General features: G+C 53.6%; 1 protein-coding gene across 2 annotated transcripts in view; it reads right to left on the bottom strand.

The window, feature by feature from the left end:
* The window catches only part of CGN (cingulin), a 63,508-nt gene that overhangs the window by 6,249 nt on the left and 34,865 nt on the right, over window positions 1–22,394 (bottom strand). For both annotated transcript variants that reach the window (XM_034756422.1, XM_034756423.1), the window contains exons 12-19: window positions 21,997–22,203; window positions 21,248–21,505; window positions 18,455–18,625; window positions 16,872–17,033; window positions 14,159–14,248; window positions 9,453–9,536; window positions 4,031–4,149; window positions 1,531–1,639 (exon numbers count right to left, since the gene is read on the bottom strand). In XM_034756422.1, the coding sequence (XP_034612313.1) occupies window positions 1,531–1,639; window positions 4,031–4,149; window positions 9,453–9,536; window positions 14,159–14,248; window positions 16,872–17,033; window positions 18,455–18,625; window positions 21,248–21,505; window positions 21,997–22,203 (1,200 nt within the window). The remainder of the gene's footprint in view (window positions 1–1,530; window positions 1,640–4,030; window positions 4,150–9,452; window positions 9,537–14,158; window positions 14,249–16,871; window positions 17,034–18,454; window positions 18,626–21,247; window positions 21,506–21,996; window positions 22,204–22,394) is intronic.

Here is a 22,394-nt window from a genome sequence, read left to right as displayed (position 1 = left end):
TGGGGACCAACTGGCTAAAAGGCAGTTCTGCAGAAAAGGACCTGGGAAATTACAATGGACAAGAAGCTGGATGTGAGTCAACAGTGTGCCCGTGTTGCCAAGAAGGCTAACGGCATTTTGGGCTGCATTAGTAGCATTGTCAGCAGATCGAGGTAAGTGATTATTCCCCTCTATTCGGCACTGGAAAGGCCACATCTGGAGTATTGCACCCAGCTTTGTCCCCCCCCCCACTACAGAGATGAGGTGGACAAATTGGAGAGAGTCCAGCGGAGGGCAAGAAATATGATTAGGGGGCTGGGGCACATGACTTACGAGGATTGGCTGAGGAAACTGGGATGGTTTAGTCTGCAGAAGAGAAGAATGAGGGGGGATTTGATAGCAGCCTTCAACTACCTGAAGGGGGGTTCCAAGGAGGATGGAGCTCAGCTGTTCTCAGTGGTGGCAGATGACAGAACAAGGAGCAATGGTCTCAAATTGCAGTGGGGGAGGTCTAGGTTGGATATTAGGAAAAACTTTTTCACTAGGAGGGTGGTGAAGCACTGGAATGGGTTACCGAGGGAGGTGGTGGAATCTCCATCCTCAGAGGTTTTTAAGGGCTGGCTTGACAAATTTTAGTTGGGGTTGGTTCTGCTTTTTGTTCCCTCATGCGCAGTCAGTAGAGCCCAAAGGATATGCTCCCAACACAGAGAGCAGGTCAAGTAGGCCAATGAAGCACAGGCTCGGGAGATACGATGGCAGAGTAGCCGTAATTAGGCAAGACGGAGCAACAACAGAGACCAGGTGGTGGCTTGTGAGATGGGGCTGGCAGATTCTCAAAATGCTTCTACAAGACTATTCTGCATGGGGTCTTCCCCCCCAAACCCTGCCCCCACCACGCCGTAAAAGGACATGAGAGGCAGACACACAGAAATATTTGGCTGTAATCAGGATAGGGAGTGGGGGGAGGGGTCGATAAGGCAGAGAGAATGGGGTGGCTGCAGTTGGAACAGGGATTGCTCTTGCACCAAGAGGAGAAACGTGCTGCGTGAAGGAGCAGAGAGGAGATGGATGGGAGATGAGCCAAGACCAGATCTGTGGGTCTGGCCCACGGTTTCCATTGGTACCCAGCTTGAATTGGCCAGTAGGAGAGGTCAGCCCTGAATTGGAGCCAAATCACTGTCTGAAAGTGCACGTGCAAACATGCATGCACGCACACACACACCCACACACACACCCACACCGGATGTTCTCTAGGGTCTGTGCTATCCAGCAGCCTGGGATCAGCTGTGTAAAGGGGCGGGGTCTCTCTCTCTCTCTCCACCCCCTCCTACACACACTGAGCTCTCGGGCTGCACAGAGCCAACTTGGCTGAGGTTTCTCCATTTGTCTGCCAAGCAAGTGCCAGAGGCTGTGGAAGCCATTTAAACGAATAAAAATTGGAGGATAAAAATTGGAAGAAAAGAACAGAGGAATGAGAGTGATGCCCCAGAGTAGCTCCAAGAGTGTGTGAGGTGGCAGGGGAGGAAAGACAGCAGAATGTCATCTACACACCTGGTCCTTCTGGTCATTCACATGCTGTCTTTCGTCATCGATCTGGATCGTCAGCTCCTTCACTTTCCTTTCCAGTTTGCGGTTCGAGGACACCATGACGTTCTTCTCCCTGAAACCACATTGAGCAGAGCAGCCGCTGAGCTCTGTCCAGACATGCACGGGATCTCTGACTGTTTACCTTATGGTGGCCCCCAGAAGCCCTTATTGAGGCTAGGGTCCCCTGTGGTGCTGGGCGCTGCACAGACAGCCCATGCCCCAGAGAGCTCACAGGCTGAATAGGTAAACTGAGATCCAGAGAGATGAAGCACCTAGCCCTCACTCACACAAGCAGTGAGAGGCAGAGCTGGGATTTGAACCTAGAACCCCCAAGTCCCAGTGCAGCACCCTAACCACTAGGCCACCCCTTCCCTCTGCCCTTTGAGGGCAGCATGACTGGTGCTCACACGGGCTACGTGTAATTAGATTCGGCTCAAGGAAAATAACGATGGTGCACGAGGATTTAGTTCTGGGGCAAGGTGGCAGGTTGACATGCCTGAAAAACAGACAGCGCTGGGCACGCTTCCCCCAGACGCTGCCGACGAGGTGATTACGCAAGGCCGAGCACTTGCGGCTGGGCTACGTCAACCCTATTGTGCACACGGGTCATCGGCCGAGGGTGGCGGCTCTGACAATGCCAACCTGAACTGGAGGAGTCTCTCAGCCCCTTTTATACAGCAACAATCAGTGCCACAATCTCTGGAGGATGCATTTTTCCACCCCCATAACACTAGACAACAAACAAACAACGAGCCAATTCAGCCACGCAAGTTACACGAATTAGGAATGTCTGTTTTTAAAACTCTAGTTTTAAACTCTAGAGGCAGTCTTTAGTGACTGGTGAGAAAGGTGCATTTCGGGGGTTATTTTAAACCAAATTCTGTAAATCGGACACTCAAAAGGACACTCAGATTTCAGTGTATTTACATTTTAAATAAAACAAAGATTGGGAAACGCTCTTAAACTGAAACCAAGGCATCCACATGGGGGTTTGAAGTGGTTCAGCTAAAATCAGTTTAAAAATTGGTGTTAACTGAGGCCACGTCTACACTACCCGCCGGATCAGCGGGTAGTAATCGGTCTATCGGGGATCAATTTATCGTGTCTCGTCTAGACTCGATAAATCGATCCCCGAACCGACACCTGTACTCCACCTCGGCAGGAGGAGTAAGTGGAGTCGATGGGGGAGCTGCCGCGGTTGACTTGCCGCCGTGAGGACGGCCAGGTAAGTTGAACTAAGATACTTCGACTTCAGCTACGCGAATAACGTAGCTGAAGTTGCATATCTTAGCTCGATCCACCCCCAGTGGAGACCAGCCCTGAGTGAGACCCACCGCATAGATGGTTTTCTTTTCATGATTTTTTTAAACCTGTCAACGGCTGCTCTTATTGTAGAGACCCCAGTAGCAGGGGCTGTCTGCACAGCTGTTTATTCTGCCTCGTGCCACGAGGGTAGTTCAAACCCAGCCAGAAGCACAGAGAAGTGAGGTACTGGACCTCTCCTGCCAGCTGGGAGAAAGGCTTCTGATTTCACATGGCAGACACCCTCCTCCACACCCCCACTGATCGGGAGTCAGTTCCAGCCTGCCACGCTTGGTACCAGACCACTGCAGAACTCGCACATGCCAGTTCAAGGGTTAACCGCACATTCTCACGCCACCTCGCACGGGAATGTTGTTGACACTTACCCAACATCTGACCTCTCCCGAAAGCTGTTATCATGAAATTAAGCCTCGGAACATGCCTGGGAGGCAGATCAGGCCGAGGTCCGTTTTGAAAAGGGGCATGGGGGGGGGGGGGGGGGGAGAGAAATGGGACATAGGATGGAGAGGATTCTGGACATGAAGGCCCACGGACCAACACCAGTACTACCGAACTAAACCCCTTCCTGAGACTGCAAAGCAAGATCAGGGCACAGATGGGGCTAGAACCCATGCACTCCCCTGAAACTGCAGTCCTGTGCGGAGACCCTTCAGCTTTCTGGTTAGCGCATGGGGTGGGGGTAAGCATTCCTACACTCCATTATCAGCTGTGCTACGGACATGGGAGGAGTCACATGCCTGCTGTGTGCCTCAGTTTCCCTATCTATAAACTGGGGGTGGCGATCCCCTCCATCTCTGTGCACTTACAGTGGTAAAACTTTCCAGTGTAAACCAGGGCTGGTTGTCAATTCAGGTGTGAATTTTTACTGATATGGTTATACCGGTGCAACCCCTAGTGTGGACACAATTATAGCTTACCAGTATAGAATACCAGTATTATACCAGATACCAGTATAGCTTAGTCTCCTTTCCACAGAGAAACAGCTATACTGGTAGAACTGCAGCCACTCTGGGGGGTGGGAAGGGAAGGGCTGTAGCTCTCTATACTGTTAGAGAGTGGTACAGCCTGTGTTCCGACAAGGGCTTAGCATTGCGTGCTTGGTGATCTTCTGCCAGAACGGGGCCAGGTCCACATCTTTTACCTCTCTTCTGCCTGAAGCTTATCCTGCAGTTCCTGGATCCGCGACTCCAGCTGAGACAAACTGGCGCTCGGTTTCTGCAAGCCTTCCGAGCTGGCCAGTCGGCTTTTCAAGTCTTTGTTCTGGTGGGAGAAATTACACCTGATTAGTCACCCAAGAAACCAACAGCCAGCAGCGGAGTGAGAAAGTCGGCCTTATAAACAAACAGAGCAGGAACGGAGCGTTATGTAAACCCTGGCAGTGAGTCAAGCGCGGCGAAATCCCTTTCACAAATAGGAAGCTTAATGAGTTGGGTTATATAATGGCAATTATTTTTCCTGCATTAACAATGTTGCCAACAGAGCATAGTTTAAAACGGTGTGTGGAATCTGAGGCCTTGGCTACACTTACCCGGTAGTTCGACGGCTGGAAATCGAACTTCTGGGTTCGACTTATCGCGTCTAGTCTGGACGTGATAAGTCGAACCCGGAAGTGCTCGCCGTCGACTGCGGTACTCCAGCTCGCCGAGAGGAGTACCGCGGAGTCGACGGGGGAGCCTGCCTGCCGCGTGTGGACCAAGGTAAGTTCGAACTAATTCGAACTAAGGTACTTCGAACTTCAGCTACGTTATTCACGTAGCTGAAGTTGCGTACCTTAGTTCGAATTAGGGGGGTAGTGTAGACCAAGCCTGTGTGCTACAAGACAGGTGAAGACAGTTCTCCCGCTCTGCGCAGCCGCTGCTGTCAGAATATGCTGGCTGGGGTCACGGGCCAGGGAATAGCTGACATCTTCATTTAGGCCATGCTGCCCAATGCTCCATCACGCTCAGCAGGAAAAACCGCACACCTCCCCCACGGAATGGAGTTTACAGGCCCACAGTCCTGTACGGACACTGGTTTAGCAGCAAGCCAAAGATCTCCTGGCGGGGACACAATCCAGTGCAGAACTCCGATATTAATGACCAGTGTATTTAATAGCTTCCTCAGCCCGAAGAGCTACATTTGCCCGCTTCACCTCCTTCCCTAAGAGCCATCACAGCTCCTCTAGCCTGTTCCACAGGAAGCGACAGCAGATGCCAATATTAAATGCGCCTCGGTAACTGGCCACCTCCAGGAGGGAGAAATAAGGCTGAAAACGTTTGAAGAATGAGATTGGTGCACTGCAGGGGACTTTTCGCACCACCTTAAGTCAGCAGCTCAAGCCGAGTGTTGTTTTGTTCTCTGCACGTAATTAACCAGAACAAGAACAGCTTGAAGGATTTGCTTTTTTAAGCCAGCACACACTTGTGTAACAGAGAATTCGGTAACGCAAGTCCGGGCAAGCAGCTGCTGCATGTTCACAGCAGCCCGGGCTGTAGTTTAACACCATCTTTTTTTTTTAAACTTGGGAATTAAGAGTCCATCTACAAATTAAGGAGCACCACAGAACCATGGCAGGGAAAGCGGTCTAGGAGGCATCGGGAGCCATTTCAAGTCATTACAGATCGGTCTTAAATCGGCCGGTTCGTCTGAAGTGTGAGTCAATGAGTTCTGGCTCCGAGTGGATTTGAAATAGGAGTCAGTTCAGATCTGCAGATAGACCCTGAAGATGTGGGCCTTGTAGTAAGATGAAGCCCTGAAACATAAACCCTTATATCAGAGGCCTGGTTTGAGGCCTAAGGCCTGAACTAAAGTAATGGTCAAGACTTTATGTTAGCAAAGCAAAGTTACGCTGTGAGCCAGAGGCAGGCACTGCCCACAGAAGCTGGCAAGGAAAGGGCTGATGTTGCAAAAATACACATACCTAAAAAGGTCCTGGACACTAGAGATATAAACATGTGCTAGGATGGTACCAGAACACTCCAATACCTGCACATTCCACACTGATAACAAGGAACAGGTTGACCCATCCTAAAGACAGGGGCAAAAGGGTAATATGATGGAGAGAGTTATTTTGCTTGAATCAACATGTATAAGGTAATAGGCGGCACCTTGCTACGTAGAGGGGTTGCACTTCAATACGTCGGGAGTGATGTGTAACTTGTTTGTACCTGTGTATAAGAATGCAGCCCTGGGGCGGTGTTTCTGTCCAGCCTAGAGGGCAGTGGTAAGTCCCACCACGGACTGAGCTGGTCCATTGTCAGGGGGCACATATTCATAGTAAGGCCTGTAGAGTCTGCTTGACAATAAATCTGGCCGGCTGCCTTCGTACCTTATCGGAGTCTGTGGTCATTGGGGTTTCTCTCAAGGTCTGCTGTGCCAGCGACCTGCGCAGAGCTGGGGCTGCACACAGAGGGAACACACGCCCGTAGCCGACTGGTATCAACATTGAACAGAGCAGAGCACCGCACCCGTGACGTCCGACGACAGGCCTCAGGTCTGTGTTTCTGCTGATTGCCCCGGCATAAGATGGTGGAGATGCTCTGTGTCACTCCCGCCCCCGTGCAGGAGTGTGTCTAAGGAAGGAAGGGGCAAGGGCAGAGAACTCTGCCCTCCAGCTAGTCCATGTTGCTACTTGGGGCCCCCTTGCAGCCAAGGTGCAGGTTAGAGCTGCCCTGGGTGTAGCTTTAGCTCCGGTAGCCTCAGTATCCGGAAGAGACACAAAGTCACCGGCACCTGAGCCTCCACTCTAGGGCTGTGCCGAGCCGGGTCCCAGTCTCCGAACTCAAACCCTAAGAGTTTCTTGTGGATGGCAGGTGACAAAGCCTCTCTCCCCACCTTCAGGAACAGCTCCTGGCAGGGAGGTCAGCATTCTGGGATGGCAGGAGAGAGCTGCCTCTTGGACCCCAATAGCTCAGGGCCCCCCTTCTCCTGGAAAGGCAAAGGGCATCAGCCTGCCCATAAAAAGCCCCATCTCCATATCTACAAAGGAGCCAGGAGACCTGGGAATACTGACTGCACGACAACCTGCAACAAGAGCTCGCTGCACCCTTGCAGCCAGGTTAAGAACAAACCCCGACTGCTTAACACTTGAGCCCTGTTGCAGGGTGCTCTGGTTCCAGGCTGCACCAATGAGATGCCCTGGCTCACAGCCGTGGGGCAGGCAGGGGCCTCGGGAGGGTCAAAGCGCTGGACGGAGCACAGCGGCCGGGTATTTTCAGAGGTAAGGGCAGGGCAGAGAGTTACACAGCTGCTCTCCAGCGGTCCCATGTGGCACATGCTGGTACAACACCTCCATGGATTGCTGCAGAGTTCACTTTCACTGAAGGCCGTTCAGGGCACTGCATTACTCTGCAGCTGGGAGCGAGTCTCCTCGGCTGAGCAGGCAGAGGGTTTAGTTCTTCGGCTGGCTCAGAGATCTGCCCCTCTGCTTTGCTATCTGGGACTCCCCACCCTCCTTTCGCCGACAGCCCCTGCATTTCGCCTATAAATTCCTCTTCCCCTTTAAGAATCAGGCCAAGCCCCAGGTTCTCAGCCTCCCAGGGCACACTGCTAGCCTCACTCCCCTGCAGGCAGGGAGGGGTTTATGGGAGTTCCCGGGGACTAGAAAATCATGTCCATTAAGCGCTCCCTACACAAGGTGCAACACGCCTGGGGCCCCCCCCCAAGCTGGGCGTGGGCAATAAACTGAAAATTAAGAGAGAGGATTAGGAGAAGAGACACCCCTTATTATCCTAGCCGCCTTTGCAATGCCGCTGGAGGGATGGCAGAGCTGCTGGCAGGAGGCACAGCGATGCTGCCAGAAGAAATCCCGAGGATCTCGGACTCTGTCCCTGCTGGGAGAGGAGGTTAAACACTTCAGCCATTCGCAGCATTTTGTTGTTCATATTCCAGTAGCCCCCAGAGACGCCAAACGGGGCCCCCTGGAGCAGGGGCTGTGTCGCATCTGTCACAGAGCGCACACAGTTATACTTTGGGATGCAGATGGGGTGGGGGAGGGATGACAGGGCTACACTCTTCTTTGCATAGGCGGGCTGGGAACACAGCGCATATCTAGTATGGTAACATGGCCCCTGATCCTTGACCGGGGTTCCTTTTTGTGTTAGACGTTGGGCAGACAAGGAAGACAGATAGACCTTCCCTTCCCCGGAGAGCTTCAGACCGAGATCTCGAGCAGGACACAACAGGTCACAGATTGCAAGGCCAGAAGGGACCAATGTGATCACTTAGTCTGACCTCCCGTATGACCCAGGCCAGAGAACGGCCCCCAAATAATTCCCAGAGCAGAGCTTTTAGAAAAACATCCAGTCTTGATTTAAAAAGTGGTCAGCGATGGAGAATCCACCATGAGCCTTGGTAAATTGTTCCAATGGTTAATTACCCACCTGTTCAAAATTCACACCTTGTTTCCAGACTGAAATTGTCTAGCTTCTACTTCCAGCCATTAGATCGTGTTCGACCTTCCTCTGCTAGACTGAAGAGCCCGTTATTAAATATTTGTTCCCCATGTGGGGGTTCAGACTAATCTAGCCCCCCTTAACCTCTTCGTTAAGTTACCCAGTTTGTGCTCTTTGAGTCTATCACTCTCAGGCAGGTTTTCGAATCCTTTAATTGTTCGCGTGACTCTTCTCTGACCCCTCCCCAATTTATCAGCATCCTCCTGGAACTGCGGGCGCCAGAACTGGACATGGGATTCCAGCAGGAGTCGCACTAGTGCCCAGTACAGAGGTAAAATAACCTCCCTACTCCTACCTGAGATTCCCTGTTTATGCATCCCAGGATTGCATTAGCCCTTTGGCGACAGCATCACACCGAGAGCTCACACTCAGCTGGTTATCCACCACGACTCCCAAATCTTTTTCAGAGTCGCTGCTTCCCGGGTGGATGAAATGGACGCAACGTGAGGATGAAACAATACAAATGCCAGACAGGTTCCCTCTGGGAGGGGTTACTGCAGAGGCAGGTTTTGAGGGTGCTAACGAGGTGACAGTTTTATGAATTGTGATGGGGGTGGGGGTGGCATGGGAGACTTTGCAATAGTGAGGGGATATTTGTTGATAAATACAAACAAGCAGGACCAGTAAAGTCTGTCTTGCATAGACTAGGAGGCTGGTGGTGAGCTAAGACCATCACATTGTCGGCAGTAGCAATGGGGCAGACCTATTGCTCCAGGTGACCCCACTCCCCAGCTGGGGCAGGGTCGCTCCCTGCGGGACACAGTCTGAGTGTTCTCTCCAGTCTAGTTTAAAACTCCCAAGCAAAGGAGGCTTCCCCACCCCCCTCCTTTGGGGACCCTTCCACAGCCAGACCGATCTCTAGGTCAGGAAGCTTTTCCAGGATCCAAGCAAGATGATCAACCGAGTCACAAGAGCGTGCTGGCTTAAATGCATTTTCTAGCATTGTCACGTGGAGGAGGGGGCAGACTTGCAACCTCTGGCCGTCTCTGCATTTGCACGAAGCCACAAGAGCAGCCATCAGCTACCCAAGCCGACACAGGGCTAGCTCCAGCGGGGCAGAGCCGTGCAGCAGCACACCCCCGAGCAGCACCGAAAGAGGTGTCCAAATCCCGCATCCGGTCACAGCCTTACCTGCCTCTCGAGGGAGATCTTGTCGCACTCCAGGTCCTGCTTGCTGGAGCGCTCCTGCAGCAGCTCCGCACGCAGCTGGTCAATCTGGAGGAAGGAAGGTTGGTGTAGTTTAGGGGTTATTTCTGGTCAGACTGGGGTGTCTTCTCTCAGCCAGCGGCAGTTCTCTCCCGGGCAGACGGCTAAGATTCCTAAGGCCATTCATGGATACAGCCAGTCAGAGGACTTTTGGGGGTGGGGGGGGTGGGTCAGGAACTCTCAAGTTCTAATCTTGGCTATTACACATGTCCCGAGTCCCTTCCCCACGGTATGCCTCAGTTTCCCCATCTGTCACCTACCTTTCCTGCGGAAGGCTGTAAGGATTAGAGGCAGCACCGCATTTTGAGAGAACAGAATGCTAGGCACAATTGGCATTTTTCGGGAAATCAAAGTCGCCAGGGCCTAATCCTCAGTTCAACCCAAGTCCCTTGCGATCAATGGAGTCACACCAGTGGCAGTCTGGAGTGGCTGGCCCATAAAACATGACAAGTAACGGGCACTGTGCTTCCATTACATTAATGTGGGTTCAGTGGGAGCTGAAAGCCATTGTACTAAGAGATTCCAGTTCTCTGTAGAACAGCCAGGGGGCCTCTGCCAGGATCAGGGCTCCTTTGTGCTAGGCGCTGTACAAAGTCTCCCCCCTGTAGAGTTCTGTCTGAGTAGGCAGGACAGGAGTATCCCTATTTTACAAACCGATACCAGAAGGCTGGGCTATCCAACCTCTCCCGGTGGCTCTAAATCAGCCACTAGGCCATGACATGGAAGACGCCAATCCCGCATCCATAGGCCCACCCTGCTTAAGCCACTGCTACGTGCTAGGTCTTCAACTGAAACGTGCGGAGAACTCAGAGGCAACGTAAGGCAAGTACAGTTCATACTGCTGCCTCTTGCGACACCGAGTACTCCAGGGCCGTCAACAGGGGGATAAATCTTTGGTGGGCTGCAGGCCCGCACTGGCGACCGGTGGCAGGCACGGAACAAGGCAGCACTAAAGGGGAAGCCGTTCTCAGCTGCCGTCCACTGCCCGTGGCTGGTGTGAGCACACAGCAGTGCATGCCGCTCCTCTGCGGCCGCGGCTGGGTTCAGTGAGCTAGAGACACCATGAATACCCAGGGATGCATGTACAGCAGGGTGCAGCCCTGAGATCATGGCTTGGCAGAGTCCCTGATGCCGGTTAATTGCGTATGAGACACTGTGCAGAGGCAGCAGCACGTTTCATCCCCAGCGAGATTAGATCATTGTTTACTCAGCAGCCCAGATAGATTGTTTTTTATTTTCTTAACGTTTGCCAAGGTTAGGTGCTAGATATGCTGCCAGCCCCCTGCCGACAACGCCCTTCCCTTTGCCAGGCAGGGCTGGGTGCAGAACCGACGGGCGTTTTAGCTGACACGAGCAGAGACCATGGCGGGGACGTTCGACACTGCAGCTGGGAGGTTCTGACTCCCGTTGGCGCTCTACAAACAGCTGTGTGAACATTGTGGACACTCTAGCCCCTGGGTCCAAGCTCGGAGGGCTGGGCCAAGCCTCTGCCAATGCCGCAATGTCCGCACTGCTATTCTGAGTGCAGCGGCCGTGCCCCGTTCGCACGAGTCTGTCCCAGCTGCAGTGTTGACTAAGGTTGCCAACTATCTAATGGCACAAATCCAAACACCCCTGCCCCGAGACCCCGCCCCCGCCCCACTCTATTCCCCCTCCCTCCCTTTCACCGGGCTGGGGCCAAGAGGTTCGGAGTGTGGGAGGGGGCTTCGGGATGAGCCTGGGGCAGGGGGTTTGGGTGCAGCTCAGGGTTGGGGTGCAGGAGAGGGTTCAGGGTGCAGGCTCCAGCTGGGCGGCGTTTACCTCGGGCAGCTCTTGGAAGTGACTGGCACATTTGGCTTCTAGGCTGAGGGGTGGCCAGGCGGCTCCGCACACTGCCCCTGCCTGCAGGCACCGCTCCGCAGCGCCAATGGGAGCTGTAGAGTTGGCGCTCAGGGTGGGGGCAGCACGCGGAGCCCCCATGGCCGCCCCTGAGCCTAGAAGCCAAAGGGACATGCTGGTCGTTTCTGGGAGCTGCACGGCGCCAGGGCAGGTAGGGATCCTGCCTTAGCCTTGCTGCACTGCTGACCAGACTTTGACCTATCAAAATCTCCCCGATTGCTTTTAATAGTCACCGGGAGATTCCGGGAGACTCCCGGCCAATCCTGGAGGGTTGGCAACTCTAATGTAGACACACCTGAAAGACCCGGCAGGAGAACTTAGGCTCTTACTGCTGTTGTGCATGTAGACATTTTCTTAAGACATCAGTGACCTGCAGGGCATTAGCAGGGCATTTCTGGCACCTTTGGCTTATACATCATCTCCCCTGCACCTACTGATGGATCTAGTCACGCCCCCCATGGCACTAGGCGCTGTACAAACACAGAAGAAAAGAGTCCCTGCCCTGAAGATCTTACAATCCAGGTATTGCCCCCCCATTTCTGTGCCCCACTTTCCCAGTCTGAAAATGCGGTGCTCAGACTTTGAAGGCAAGAAGCACCCAGATTAGTAAATGGTAGGGCCAGTAGGGACCATTACGATCTAGTCTGTCGTCGTACATGAACGCCGGCCAGAGAACGTCACCCAATCATTTCTGCACCAAGCTAGAGCAGATCGTTGAGAAAGGGACGTCCAGTCTTGACTTAAAGTGCATGTGATGGAGAATTGAGGACCATTCAGTAACAGCTATGTAGAGTCTGAGTAACTGTGGCTACTTGGAGAGTAGCCCAGGGCTGTACTTGGCTCTAAGAAGCACTGTCTCTCTCTCTCTACAGCAGGCAGTCCCCAAACTTTTTGCATCTTCTCCATAGACCATTAATGGCTTAGCACGACAGAATAGCTGGCTTGGGGCTGACAGCTGGCTTTCAGATTGCAGGCGTCAGCAACTTGGGAGCAGACAAAATATAGACTGCAATTCAAAAATATGTACCCTTCACAGCACTTCCAGGGCTGGCTCTAATAAGAGTTAATAAGCCAGAGACGATTCCGCTCGGAGAATTTAAGCGCCAAGAAAGCCATGCCACCTGTACGTAACCTGTTCTTTCTCTGCTATTAAGATAATCACCATGCAATTCAAAACGCACGTGCAGCGTCAATAGGGTTCTGCCATTTGGATTCAGAAAACAGCAACATAGGTAGAGATGGGAGCGGTCAGAAGGCCCCCAGAGAAACGAAATACAGCAGGAACCCATCATTCAAGCAGGATAATGGGAAGGGGACTCATGCCAATGGCAGAGCAGTTTGCAAAAGGCAGAAGAGCAGCATCTGATGCAGGTGGAGCTTCTAATGAGCTTTTTATTTTTAAGAGGCTCCATTGTCTCTTACGTTTTATGCACACCTTAGAGGTGTTTGTTACCACAGGGATTCAAGCTACGAACATGTTTTCAGAGCACTATTAAGAGATGCTAAGATTGCCAGATGGAAAGCAATAGAGACCGGGTCTGTAGGAGCTCCGTCAACATCCAACGGTCAGTTTTAGTAGCACGTTTGTGAAGCAGGGAAGCCCTGCAAGAATGGGGAATATTTGCCTTAAGTTACTGCTGCATTTGGCAAGGAGGGGGCAGGGGAAGCAGAAAAGAAAAGAAAAAGCTTGCGCCGAGCAAATATTTCTAGGAACAACCAAGAGGCAGTAGCTCCTAGTTAGAGATTGCTTGAGAGGATGAAACTTAGTTTAGACATGAACATATAGAGATTCTCCCTCCACCCCCACCAGTTTTGCAGACGGAGAAGCTGAGGGGAAGGAAGGGATTCATTCAAGATTGCACAGTGGATTCAGTCACCGAGCTAGGAAAAGGATCCAGGACTCCTGATGCCTGGGTGACCAAGCCACTAGATCACAGTGTCTGAACGGGACTGCACCGCTAAAACAATGGCACCTATTGGGCATGGGTAGCGCACTTGTATGGGTCTGTTGCGGGAGGGAAGTTCTGCTTGAGTGTCTTTTGTTGAAGCAACTGAGCATCCACCTCAGTGACACGCCGACATGATGCAGGGGAACAGATGGGAGGAGAGAACCAAGAGCCAGACAGCTAAGCCCCTGCGCCACTGGCAAGTCTGTCAACAGCAGACAGCTTCCAGGAAGCAGTTATGTTAGCATCAGTAAGGCTAAGGGCTGCGTTCTGCGCCTGGCAGGCTCTGTGCTGTGTCAGACACTAGCTTGGAAAGAAATGCTGAATGATTATAAATGGAGGAGCAGAGTCATAGGGCGCTGTCTAGTTGCTGGAGCACCAGGGCTCCTGGTAAAGTCCCCACCTCTGTGCCTCAGTTTCCCCATCTGCAAAGGGAGGGGTTATTTGGTCCTTGTTCATATCGCAGCAGCAACGAGAGCCCCAGGCATGGCTCAGGACCCTATTGTGCTAGGAGCTGTACGGACACAGAACGAAGATATGGCCCCCTGCTTCAGAGAGCATACAATGCAGGGCGCTTAGACTAGCAGACTTCTGTCAGCCTAGCTTATTGCACGCCCCAGGGGCTCCCTGCATCCTTCCATCCCCCCTCCAGCCCCCATACCAGGGGTCCTCAGTCTCCCCCTCATTGCAGGGACTCTGTGCTGGCCCACTCCTTCCCACACCACACCGGGTCTCCATTAACCCACTGGCTGAAGCTGGGCTATGGTGCGGTTTTCGAATCCTTCCCTTTGCAGCACACTCCCCTACCTGGTCTCTGCCGCGGTTAATCCGGTCAGTCAACAGCTCCACTGTGTTCCTCTCCTCGTCCAGTTCCACCTCGAGGCGCTTGGATTTCTCCTATGAGCAGAGCCTGGGTTATTCTAGCTTTGGATTCTGGGGAGGACCGGGGGTGGGGGGTGTTTTATGGGACACTAACGCCCCCCCCCCCCAACCTTGGATCAGACAGAGGGCCATTCACACAGCGTTGTGGCACTCCCAGGAGTTATGGGCTCACTAAGACATCAGTGAAGCTAGGCGGTTAACCCCCCGAGTGCTGGAGTAAGGATATGCGTGTGACGGGGACTCAGTGGGAGAGCTCGGTAGGACCCCCAAGTCCCTACTCCTGAAACGCGATCCACACAAGTTGGTCCCGGGGCCTGTGCAGAGCCTCACTGCCCGCTGCGGGGTGCCGAGAGCCCCAGGGGCTGCCCCTACAGAACAGCCTGCAGGAAGGAGATGCCTAGCACCCTTTCCGGGAAGGGCCGCTGATTTCAGGCACCCCAACAGGAGGCACCGTTGGCTGAATTTCCAGAAGGCTGAGCACCCAGAACTGGAGTCAGCAGCAGGTGGCCCTCACTTTTTTCAGAGGTGCGGAGCAAGGGTGCCTCAAGCCAGGCACCCAAAGATCAGTGACCATTTTAATTTTGATGAGGCACTGATCCCAACCCATTAATTCCTTCCTCACAGAGCCACAATTTTCTAAGGACTCCTACGGGCCAGGTCGGGGGGTGGGGACAAAAGGGCATCAGATTTGGAAAGCTATTTATTCTCTGAGGCCAGACAGGAGATAAACTTGGCCCCCAGCACTTGCAATTTACACTCTCTGAAGGGGGGCATTTGTCAGCCAACAGAGAGAGAGAGACCCCTCGTGAAATCCCTTCTTTAACCAGCTCGCTGCACTGCGGATTTCAATGCAGACTGCAGCAGAGAGCCAGTTAAGCAGGCTTAGGACCCGTCTGCCACAGGATTTGAACCATGCTCGTAAAGAAGAGTTTGATCCCTCGTTAAGTTTCACTGCCGCTAAGCTGGTTTCAAACCATATCATTTGCACGGACAATGCAGACGGTTCGAGTGCATCGGAAGACTTTCCAGAACTCAAACGTGCTTTGGAAAGGCCTGATCTCCAGACACCGTGTCCGTGGCTGCTTGGGTTCTGCTGTCTCTGTTCCATACTGCAAAAGCCATTTGACTTTTCAAAGGGCTTGGTTTGGGTTGGATCTGCCTGGGAGCGCCATCTAAACGTGCTGGTCAACAAGGACTTGGATTTGATCCAAAAGGATTGAAGTTTTACCGTAAGGTTGGTTGCAGATCACTACAGACTTGCACGAAGAATCTCAAGCCTGCTGTTGGCATTCAGACCAAAATAGCTGCTTTATAAATCCATAAATAAAGAACCCCGGAAACAGAGCAAGTCTCTGCCATGAACAATTATGCTGCAAGGCTTGAAAGAGCCGAAACTAAATCAGTTACTTGGCAATTAAAGAAAGCGTTAAACAAAAGGTCCTGTTGCCAAGTGAATGAGAGACTCTGAAGACAACTCTGCCCTCTGCTGTTAAAAGCAGGCTTTGGAGCTAGCAGGTTTTGTGCCACAGACAGCAGCAGATGCTCTCCTGGATTGAGTGCATGCTTTCTTACTTGCTCTTAGCCATGGGTGAAACATTGGGGTAAACTCTCAGCTCTCCCTCAAAACAGAGTCCTCCTTGTCATTTCTAGCCAGGCAGCTCCCAGAGTCTCGCTCCCTGGTGATTTGTCTCACCATTACACAGATGCAACAGCTGGTTCCTCTTAAACTTACTTGGTTGCTTTTAGTCTAACATCTACAAGCGCTTGGTTTTTAAAATCCCAGTTACAGCAGATATACTTGCTCGTTCGCAGCTGCCTTTAACAGCACGAAGCCCGTGGCTGTTGCAAGAAAGTTTAATTATTGTTCTTGAGTACCTATTCGGAGCCCCACCGCCTAGCATGTGGAGCTGAAAGAGTCCTTCTTAAACAGGTGAACATTTGGGCTCTACTAACTCTGATGGTTTCATGACCACTATGGGGAGGGGGGCAGGGTTACGTCATAAAAAGCCCCCGACATGCAGTCGGTGGGAGTTTGGCCTAAGGAAAGGCTCCTACTGGCCCAGAACCTCAGCAATCAGTATTAACCGACCTGCTGTTGCACATGCTGGAGGGAGCGTAGACCGTGTGCTTACAGGGTGCTCCGGGGGAGAAGCAGCGTTTGACCAGCACCTACATAGCGATAACACTAAAACAGGCCAATCCAGAGGCTTGGACTCTGGGGAACGAGACCTGGAGATATGGCCCCCACCCACTGCATACTCATGGATGAGACTATGGGCCTGTGTCCCCCAGCTACGCCATTACTGGGGCTGCCAGCATGAGAGGCAGCATGGTACCGGGCAGTCTAGTCACCAGAGTGTTGTTGGGGGTCCCAGGCAGGGTGCGTCGCACCGTTCTGTGCCATGCTAAAGGAGCTAGTTGAAGTTTCGCTGTCCCGCCCGTTCTGCGGCGGAACAGAACAACGCTACGTTCTGTGCGTGGGGATTTAGTGCCGGTGAGACGTTCTGGAGGAAGACGGCACAGACAGGATGGCAGCAAGGAGGCCAGTGGAGATGGGGACTTGGTCATAAAAAGACCAGTGAGCTCCCTGTGCCAGAGAAGTTCAAAGTGGCACTAGGGTCAGGGAGAGTAAACGAACCTCCAGCGCTTTGACCTGCCGAGAGCGATCGTCCTGGGAGCGTTTCTTGGACTCCACCTCCTGCTCCAGGTTCTGCAGGCGCTGGGCCAGCACCTCCTTATCCAGCACGGCACTTTCCCGCTCAGCCTGGCTGTCCTGCAGTGCTTGCTTCAGCCGCGTGATCTGCGGGAAGAGACGGCATCAGAGAGCTACACGCACCAGGCATCTGAAGATCTCCCCTAGTGACCACAATATAAGGCTGGCTCACAGGTGTAGCAGCTGGACAAAGCAGAGGATCATGGTGGGGGGGAGAAGCAAAGGCTGGGCCAGACAGGAGCAGTGTGGTGCCAACCCTGGAACGACCCACCTAGGGGCCTCTGGTGATACCGTGTGGTTGATGCTTGCAGCGCTAGCAAGCCCTGCAGACAGCCGTGGCCAACCTGCTTCGGCTGGAGGACAGGGAGAGAAAAGAGCAACAGCCCCCGTTTCTGCACTGGGCGGCGAGAGGAGACTCTTCCCCCGCACCCAGCGGGCTCTGGTCTAAGGACACAGCTGGGCACCCACACATAGTACCAGTGATCTGCTCTCTGCATACTGGAGAACACCCAGTTCGGTCATCAGGGTGATTAACAGGTTTAGGAGGGGCCAGACACCACCAAGCTATGTACTTCAGGTAGCGAGGGGCCCTCTGAACAGCAGCTGAATTCAGAATAGCCGGGCAGAGCTCTCCAGCCCTGCGGGGGCACAACCCCACCCCACCCGCACATGCTGGGCTCAGCACCGGGCTCGTGGGTTTCCCAGGAAGCATTTTTAGAGGTTTCTGGTCTCAGGCAGGCCGAGATGCTGCAATTTCACTTGGACGGCGGGAATTACTCCAGCTTCGATCTGTCCAGTCTGTGCTCCCAGTCGGAGCAGAGCAGCTGACTGAACTCAAGGGAGATTCCACTACCTGTCACTCCTCTTAGCCAGGGAGGGCCAGCCCAGCTCCAGGGGAGGGAACCAGAGTCTGTCCCCAAGTCCCCCCAGCGATGCAAGAGGGAGGGAGACTCTTTCCTGGCTCACAAACAGAATCACTAAGTTCTGACTGCAGGATCTTTATTGCTGCCCAAGTGGGAGCCAGACGGCACCCAGCCCGACTCTGGTCCCTGCTGGCGCTTGGTGTTACAGACGCTCATCCCTTTACTTGTCTACTGAGCAGAACTGATCTGTGATTGCTGGTGATACAGCCCCCGCAGTGCCCTCGAGCACAGCTGACTTCAAGGATACAAAGCGGCCTGTCTCAGGTAGCGCAGCCTCTTCCACTGGAATTGGGGGCAAGGGAACTCTAGTACTGCCTAGAGTTACACTGGCTGCCACTCCTGTGTTCTCCTGTGTTCTAACAGGGCTACGCTTGCTTCAGATCAAGGCCTGAGCTGAGCAGGAAGTTTGCCTGAGGCAGGGAAAATGCACGACTTGGTTATACTGGGTAATTTGAAAGTGGACGAGGGACGTTCGCATCTTCCCTGCGCTAGTGATTCCTGGCAAACTCATTGTAGACGCCCTCTCCGAAGACAGCCCCTGGCAGGTTGTGAGCAAGACTAACCACCTGAGAGCCGGTGGCCTACCTCGTCCTGCAGCCGGCCCATGGTGAACTGCATCTTCTCCACCTCTGCACTGCGGTCCTTGGCCTGCTTCTGGGAATCTGCAATCTCCTTCCGTGACTTCTCCTTGTACTCCTCCAGCTGCGACTGCAGCATGGCCAGTGAGCGGTGGGACTCCTGGGCCATCTGGTCCAGCTAGAGCACAAGAGAAGGAGTACTTAGGAACCCACAATGAGTGTCCACGACCAACCACTTCCCCCAGGCCACGTGGGGATCAATGATGCCATTGGAGTCACATGGGGGAATCCCAGTTAACTTCAATAGGAGTGGAGGGAAGGGAGCTCTAGTAGGTTTAGACCCACCATGAAGAGAAAGGGAAGGAAAGACGAGGGTGTCCCTACAATACTGGTCAGTGGGCTGGACTTTCCCCTTTTCCCCCCAGACATTTGGTTTGAACGACAGAGCTGAGGCCGCTAGGAAAGGCACTGACGTCCGAAGGAGATGTGCAAAGCTGAACTCAAAACAGAGATTTAGCACCGAAATGCCTATTAAATGCAGCTGGCTAACCTGGCTGGGGCCAGCATTACAAAGTCCTTGCAGGTCACCCAGCAGCACAGCTTAGATTTATACAGCACCTATCACTGGGGTAATCCGAGCACCAGAGCTCATCCTCCAGTGAATTTCATTTGCAAGCCTGGCGGGGCCAGAGGGCTGCAGAATGGATACCAGAGTTCACCCTACAACTCCCAAATCTTCTAGCACCCGGGAGATGCCAGGATGCTGCATCCCCTGGGGTCTCTAGTGAGCCGGGAAGATGTAATGGGTTTTATGGAGACTAGCAGGGAAGAAAAGCTCATCTATGCGAATATCCTCCCAAACTGGGTGGCTCAGCACCTTCCAGATGGCTCCATATTTCAGCTGGTTTTGCAAGGCAGCTCCAGTTACCCTACTGGGCAAGCTCCCAATGCCACCCCTTGGACAGCCAAGCCGCGGCAGCACGAGCCACGCGCGCTCCAGCTAGCGGGCCATCCCGCCGCGCCTGTCACTAGTCGGCTCTGCAGAATCCCAGCCGAATGCCAAGCGTCAGCTCTCTAAGCCCTGGCAACAAATGGAGTTGGCAGCCATGAGACACTGTGTAATGATCTGGCCGTCCCCTTGTGTCAGGCACTGAGCTAGTAATAACTTTCCTACCCTGCAGCGTTGGAGAGAGTCTGGAGGGTCGCTGGTAGAGCGGCAGAGAAGCTTTTGCTGCAATGAGCATCTCTCCTAAAAGCAGCGGCGGCTCCAGGCAGCAGTGCTCCAAGCAAGTGCCAGGGGCGGCAAGCCGCGGGGGGCAGTGTGCCGGTCGCCGTGAGGGCGGCAGTCAGGCAGCCTTCGGCAGAATGCCTGCGGGAGGTCCGCCGGTCCTGCAGATTCAACGGCAATTCAACGGCGGGTACGCCAAAGGCACGGGACCGGTGGACCTCCTGCAGGCATGCCGCTGAATCTGCGGGACCGGCAAAAAAGCTAGAGCCACCCCTGCCTAAGAGGCGTCACCTGCTTTACTGCTCGCTTCCCACAATGGCCAGTTATTGCTCCTCACTGCGTTAGCTGGAACCTAGACTGGAAACACCTAAATGGGAAGTAGTGTGGCCTAGTGAACAGTGCGCTGGATAAAAGCCAGGGATTATTAAAAGCTTGACTTTATCTGTAAAAGCTCCCTGCAGTTGCTGGGGTCTCTTACGGGGTTTTAGATCCTTACCCTGCCCTCTGTGCCTAGCGCAGTAGAGGCTACTCTCGTACAAGCTGATGAAATACTAGCTCACAAGAGGTTAAGAGAGCCTCTTATAAACAAAAACAGAAGCGTCAGAGCTTGTAGGACAGCTGCATGGCAACTCCTAGTCACGTATTAGCTGCTCACAAGCTAGAACGATACGCCCGAGAACCATCTCATTCTATGGCTAAGGATAGGACTAACTTGTTTTCCCCCCCAAAAGGTTTCATTGGCTTCTGCTAGCGCCGGAGATTAAAAGACTAAATTCTACTCTAGCCGGAAGAAGAGGAAGCAGAAAGACTATTCCATGTGTGCTCTATTAAAGGGCTCCCAGACAGAACTGTGAGCAGGAGCAAAATACAGGGACAGGTGGTGCTTGCTGGGCCAGATGTGTTAGCTGGGAGTGGGCAGGCCGATTGCCTAACAGGGAGAAGAGAGGCGTCCCCTAGAAAACCACCTCCCCACCTTGTGCGCTAGTACGGCCCAACTAGGGTGCAGCCACCTAATCGGTTGGTGAAACCAGTTGATGTTCAGAGGATCAAGCCCAACGTCTCTGAAAGCCCCCCCAGCCAACAGGACACCATGGTGGGGTGGAGCGGAACGGCTTATGAACCTGATGCGTCTTAGCGTTAATGTATCAACGCAGCCAAGTCCTGTTTTCAAGCAGGTTGCTGGTAGGGTAACTGGATGTCCCGATTTTATAGGGACTGTCCCATTATTCAGGACTGTGTCTTATATAGGCACTTATTTCCCCTCCCCCATCCTGATTTTTTACAGTTTCTATCTGGTCACCCTAATTGCTGGACAGATCAGAATCCCAGCCCTTTGCAAACAGAGGCCTCTCCCCTTGTTGGTAGCAAATGCCACCAGTGTAAGATTGGTGGGGGTGGGGGGAGGTTTAAGTGTGAGCTTCTCAGGACTAAGAGGGCCACACCCCACAGAGACTACATGTCCCAGCATGCAGTGCGATAACTTGATCCAAGCAGCCATGGGACACCATAGGCAACACCTGGCCCCACCCCCAGGCTTTAAGCCGGTGACATCAGCGGAGGCGTCTCACAAACCTCTCTGGTCAGCTTCTCCGTGGTCTTATCCAGCAGCCTCTTCTGCTCCTCCAACTCATTCTTGGTTCTCCTCAGCTGCTCCTTCTGCTTCATCTCCTCCTGGTGCGAGGAGTTCAGCACCTGGTGCTCCTGAGACAGCCGGCTGAGACTCCGCTGGGCCTCTTCCAGGCGGCTCTCCAGAGACCTCTTGGCCATCAGCAGCTCCTGCTCCTGCTCCACCGCCTCCTCCAAGGATTCCTCCATCTGTCTGCGATCAGCCTGGAAGGGGAGGAGCTCTCAGAGAAACACAAAGCTCCCAGGGACTTCAGGGGCCGAGCTGGAGCCGTGACATTGACAAGCCAGCTCCCCAGCAGAGCGGCTGCGCCATCTCTGCTCCTGGCTCAGGCTGCCCCCTGGGCTTCTCAGCTCCCCGCTAGGAATGGGGCAGCCGACCGGACACCGGGCGTGGATCCCCCTGGGCTCTCAGCTCCCTGCCGGGACTCTCAGCCCACCCCCCACTACCCCTCTAAAGTTGGTGGAAGCGCTCCTGGTGAGGACGTGTCCCACTGTCAGAAGAGTAGTGTGAACACGAATCACGGGGCGGTGATTAGTACAGTGGCTGTAACTCTATAGGCCGACTTAGCTTTATAGTGTAGACATGCCCTGAGGCACTGACTTTCTTTAGGTCTGTGCAGCACCCAGCACCATGGGGCGGAAGCTGGGGAAGGAGGTGGGTCTGTGTGCAGGGCAGTGCTGCGGTCCTCACGTACCTCCAGCTTGCCGATCTTCTCCCGGAGCCTGGCCTCCGAGCCCTCCCAGTTCTCGGAGAAGTGCCTGTACTCCTTGACCTGCATCTCCAGGCCCAGGATCTTCCTCCTCAAGTCGTCGTTCTCCTCTTGTGTCTCCCGCAGAGCGGACTCCACGGCCTTCCTCATCTGCTCTGTGGCCTCCTTCTCGCTCTCCACGGCCACCTTCACCTGCACGCCAGGCAAGAAAACATGTACAGGTGAGTCCAGGGCCAGACCTGGACACCATCCGCTGGCACATGGGAAGCCGGCAATCACATAGGGTTACCATACGTCCGGTTTTTCCCGGACACGTCCGGCTTTTCGGCAATCAAACCCCCGTCCGGGGGGAATTGCCAAAAAGCTGAACATGTCCGGGAAAA

Source organism: Trachemys scripta, chromosome 24 (assembly GCF_013100865.1).
Source record: "Trachemys scripta elegans isolate TJP31775 chromosome 24, CAS_Tse_1.0, whole genome shotgun sequence".
Lineage (NCBI taxonomy): Eukaryota > Metazoa > Chordata > Testudines > Emydidae > Trachemys > Trachemys scripta.
This window is presented reverse-complemented; position numbering and strand designations above follow the sequence as displayed.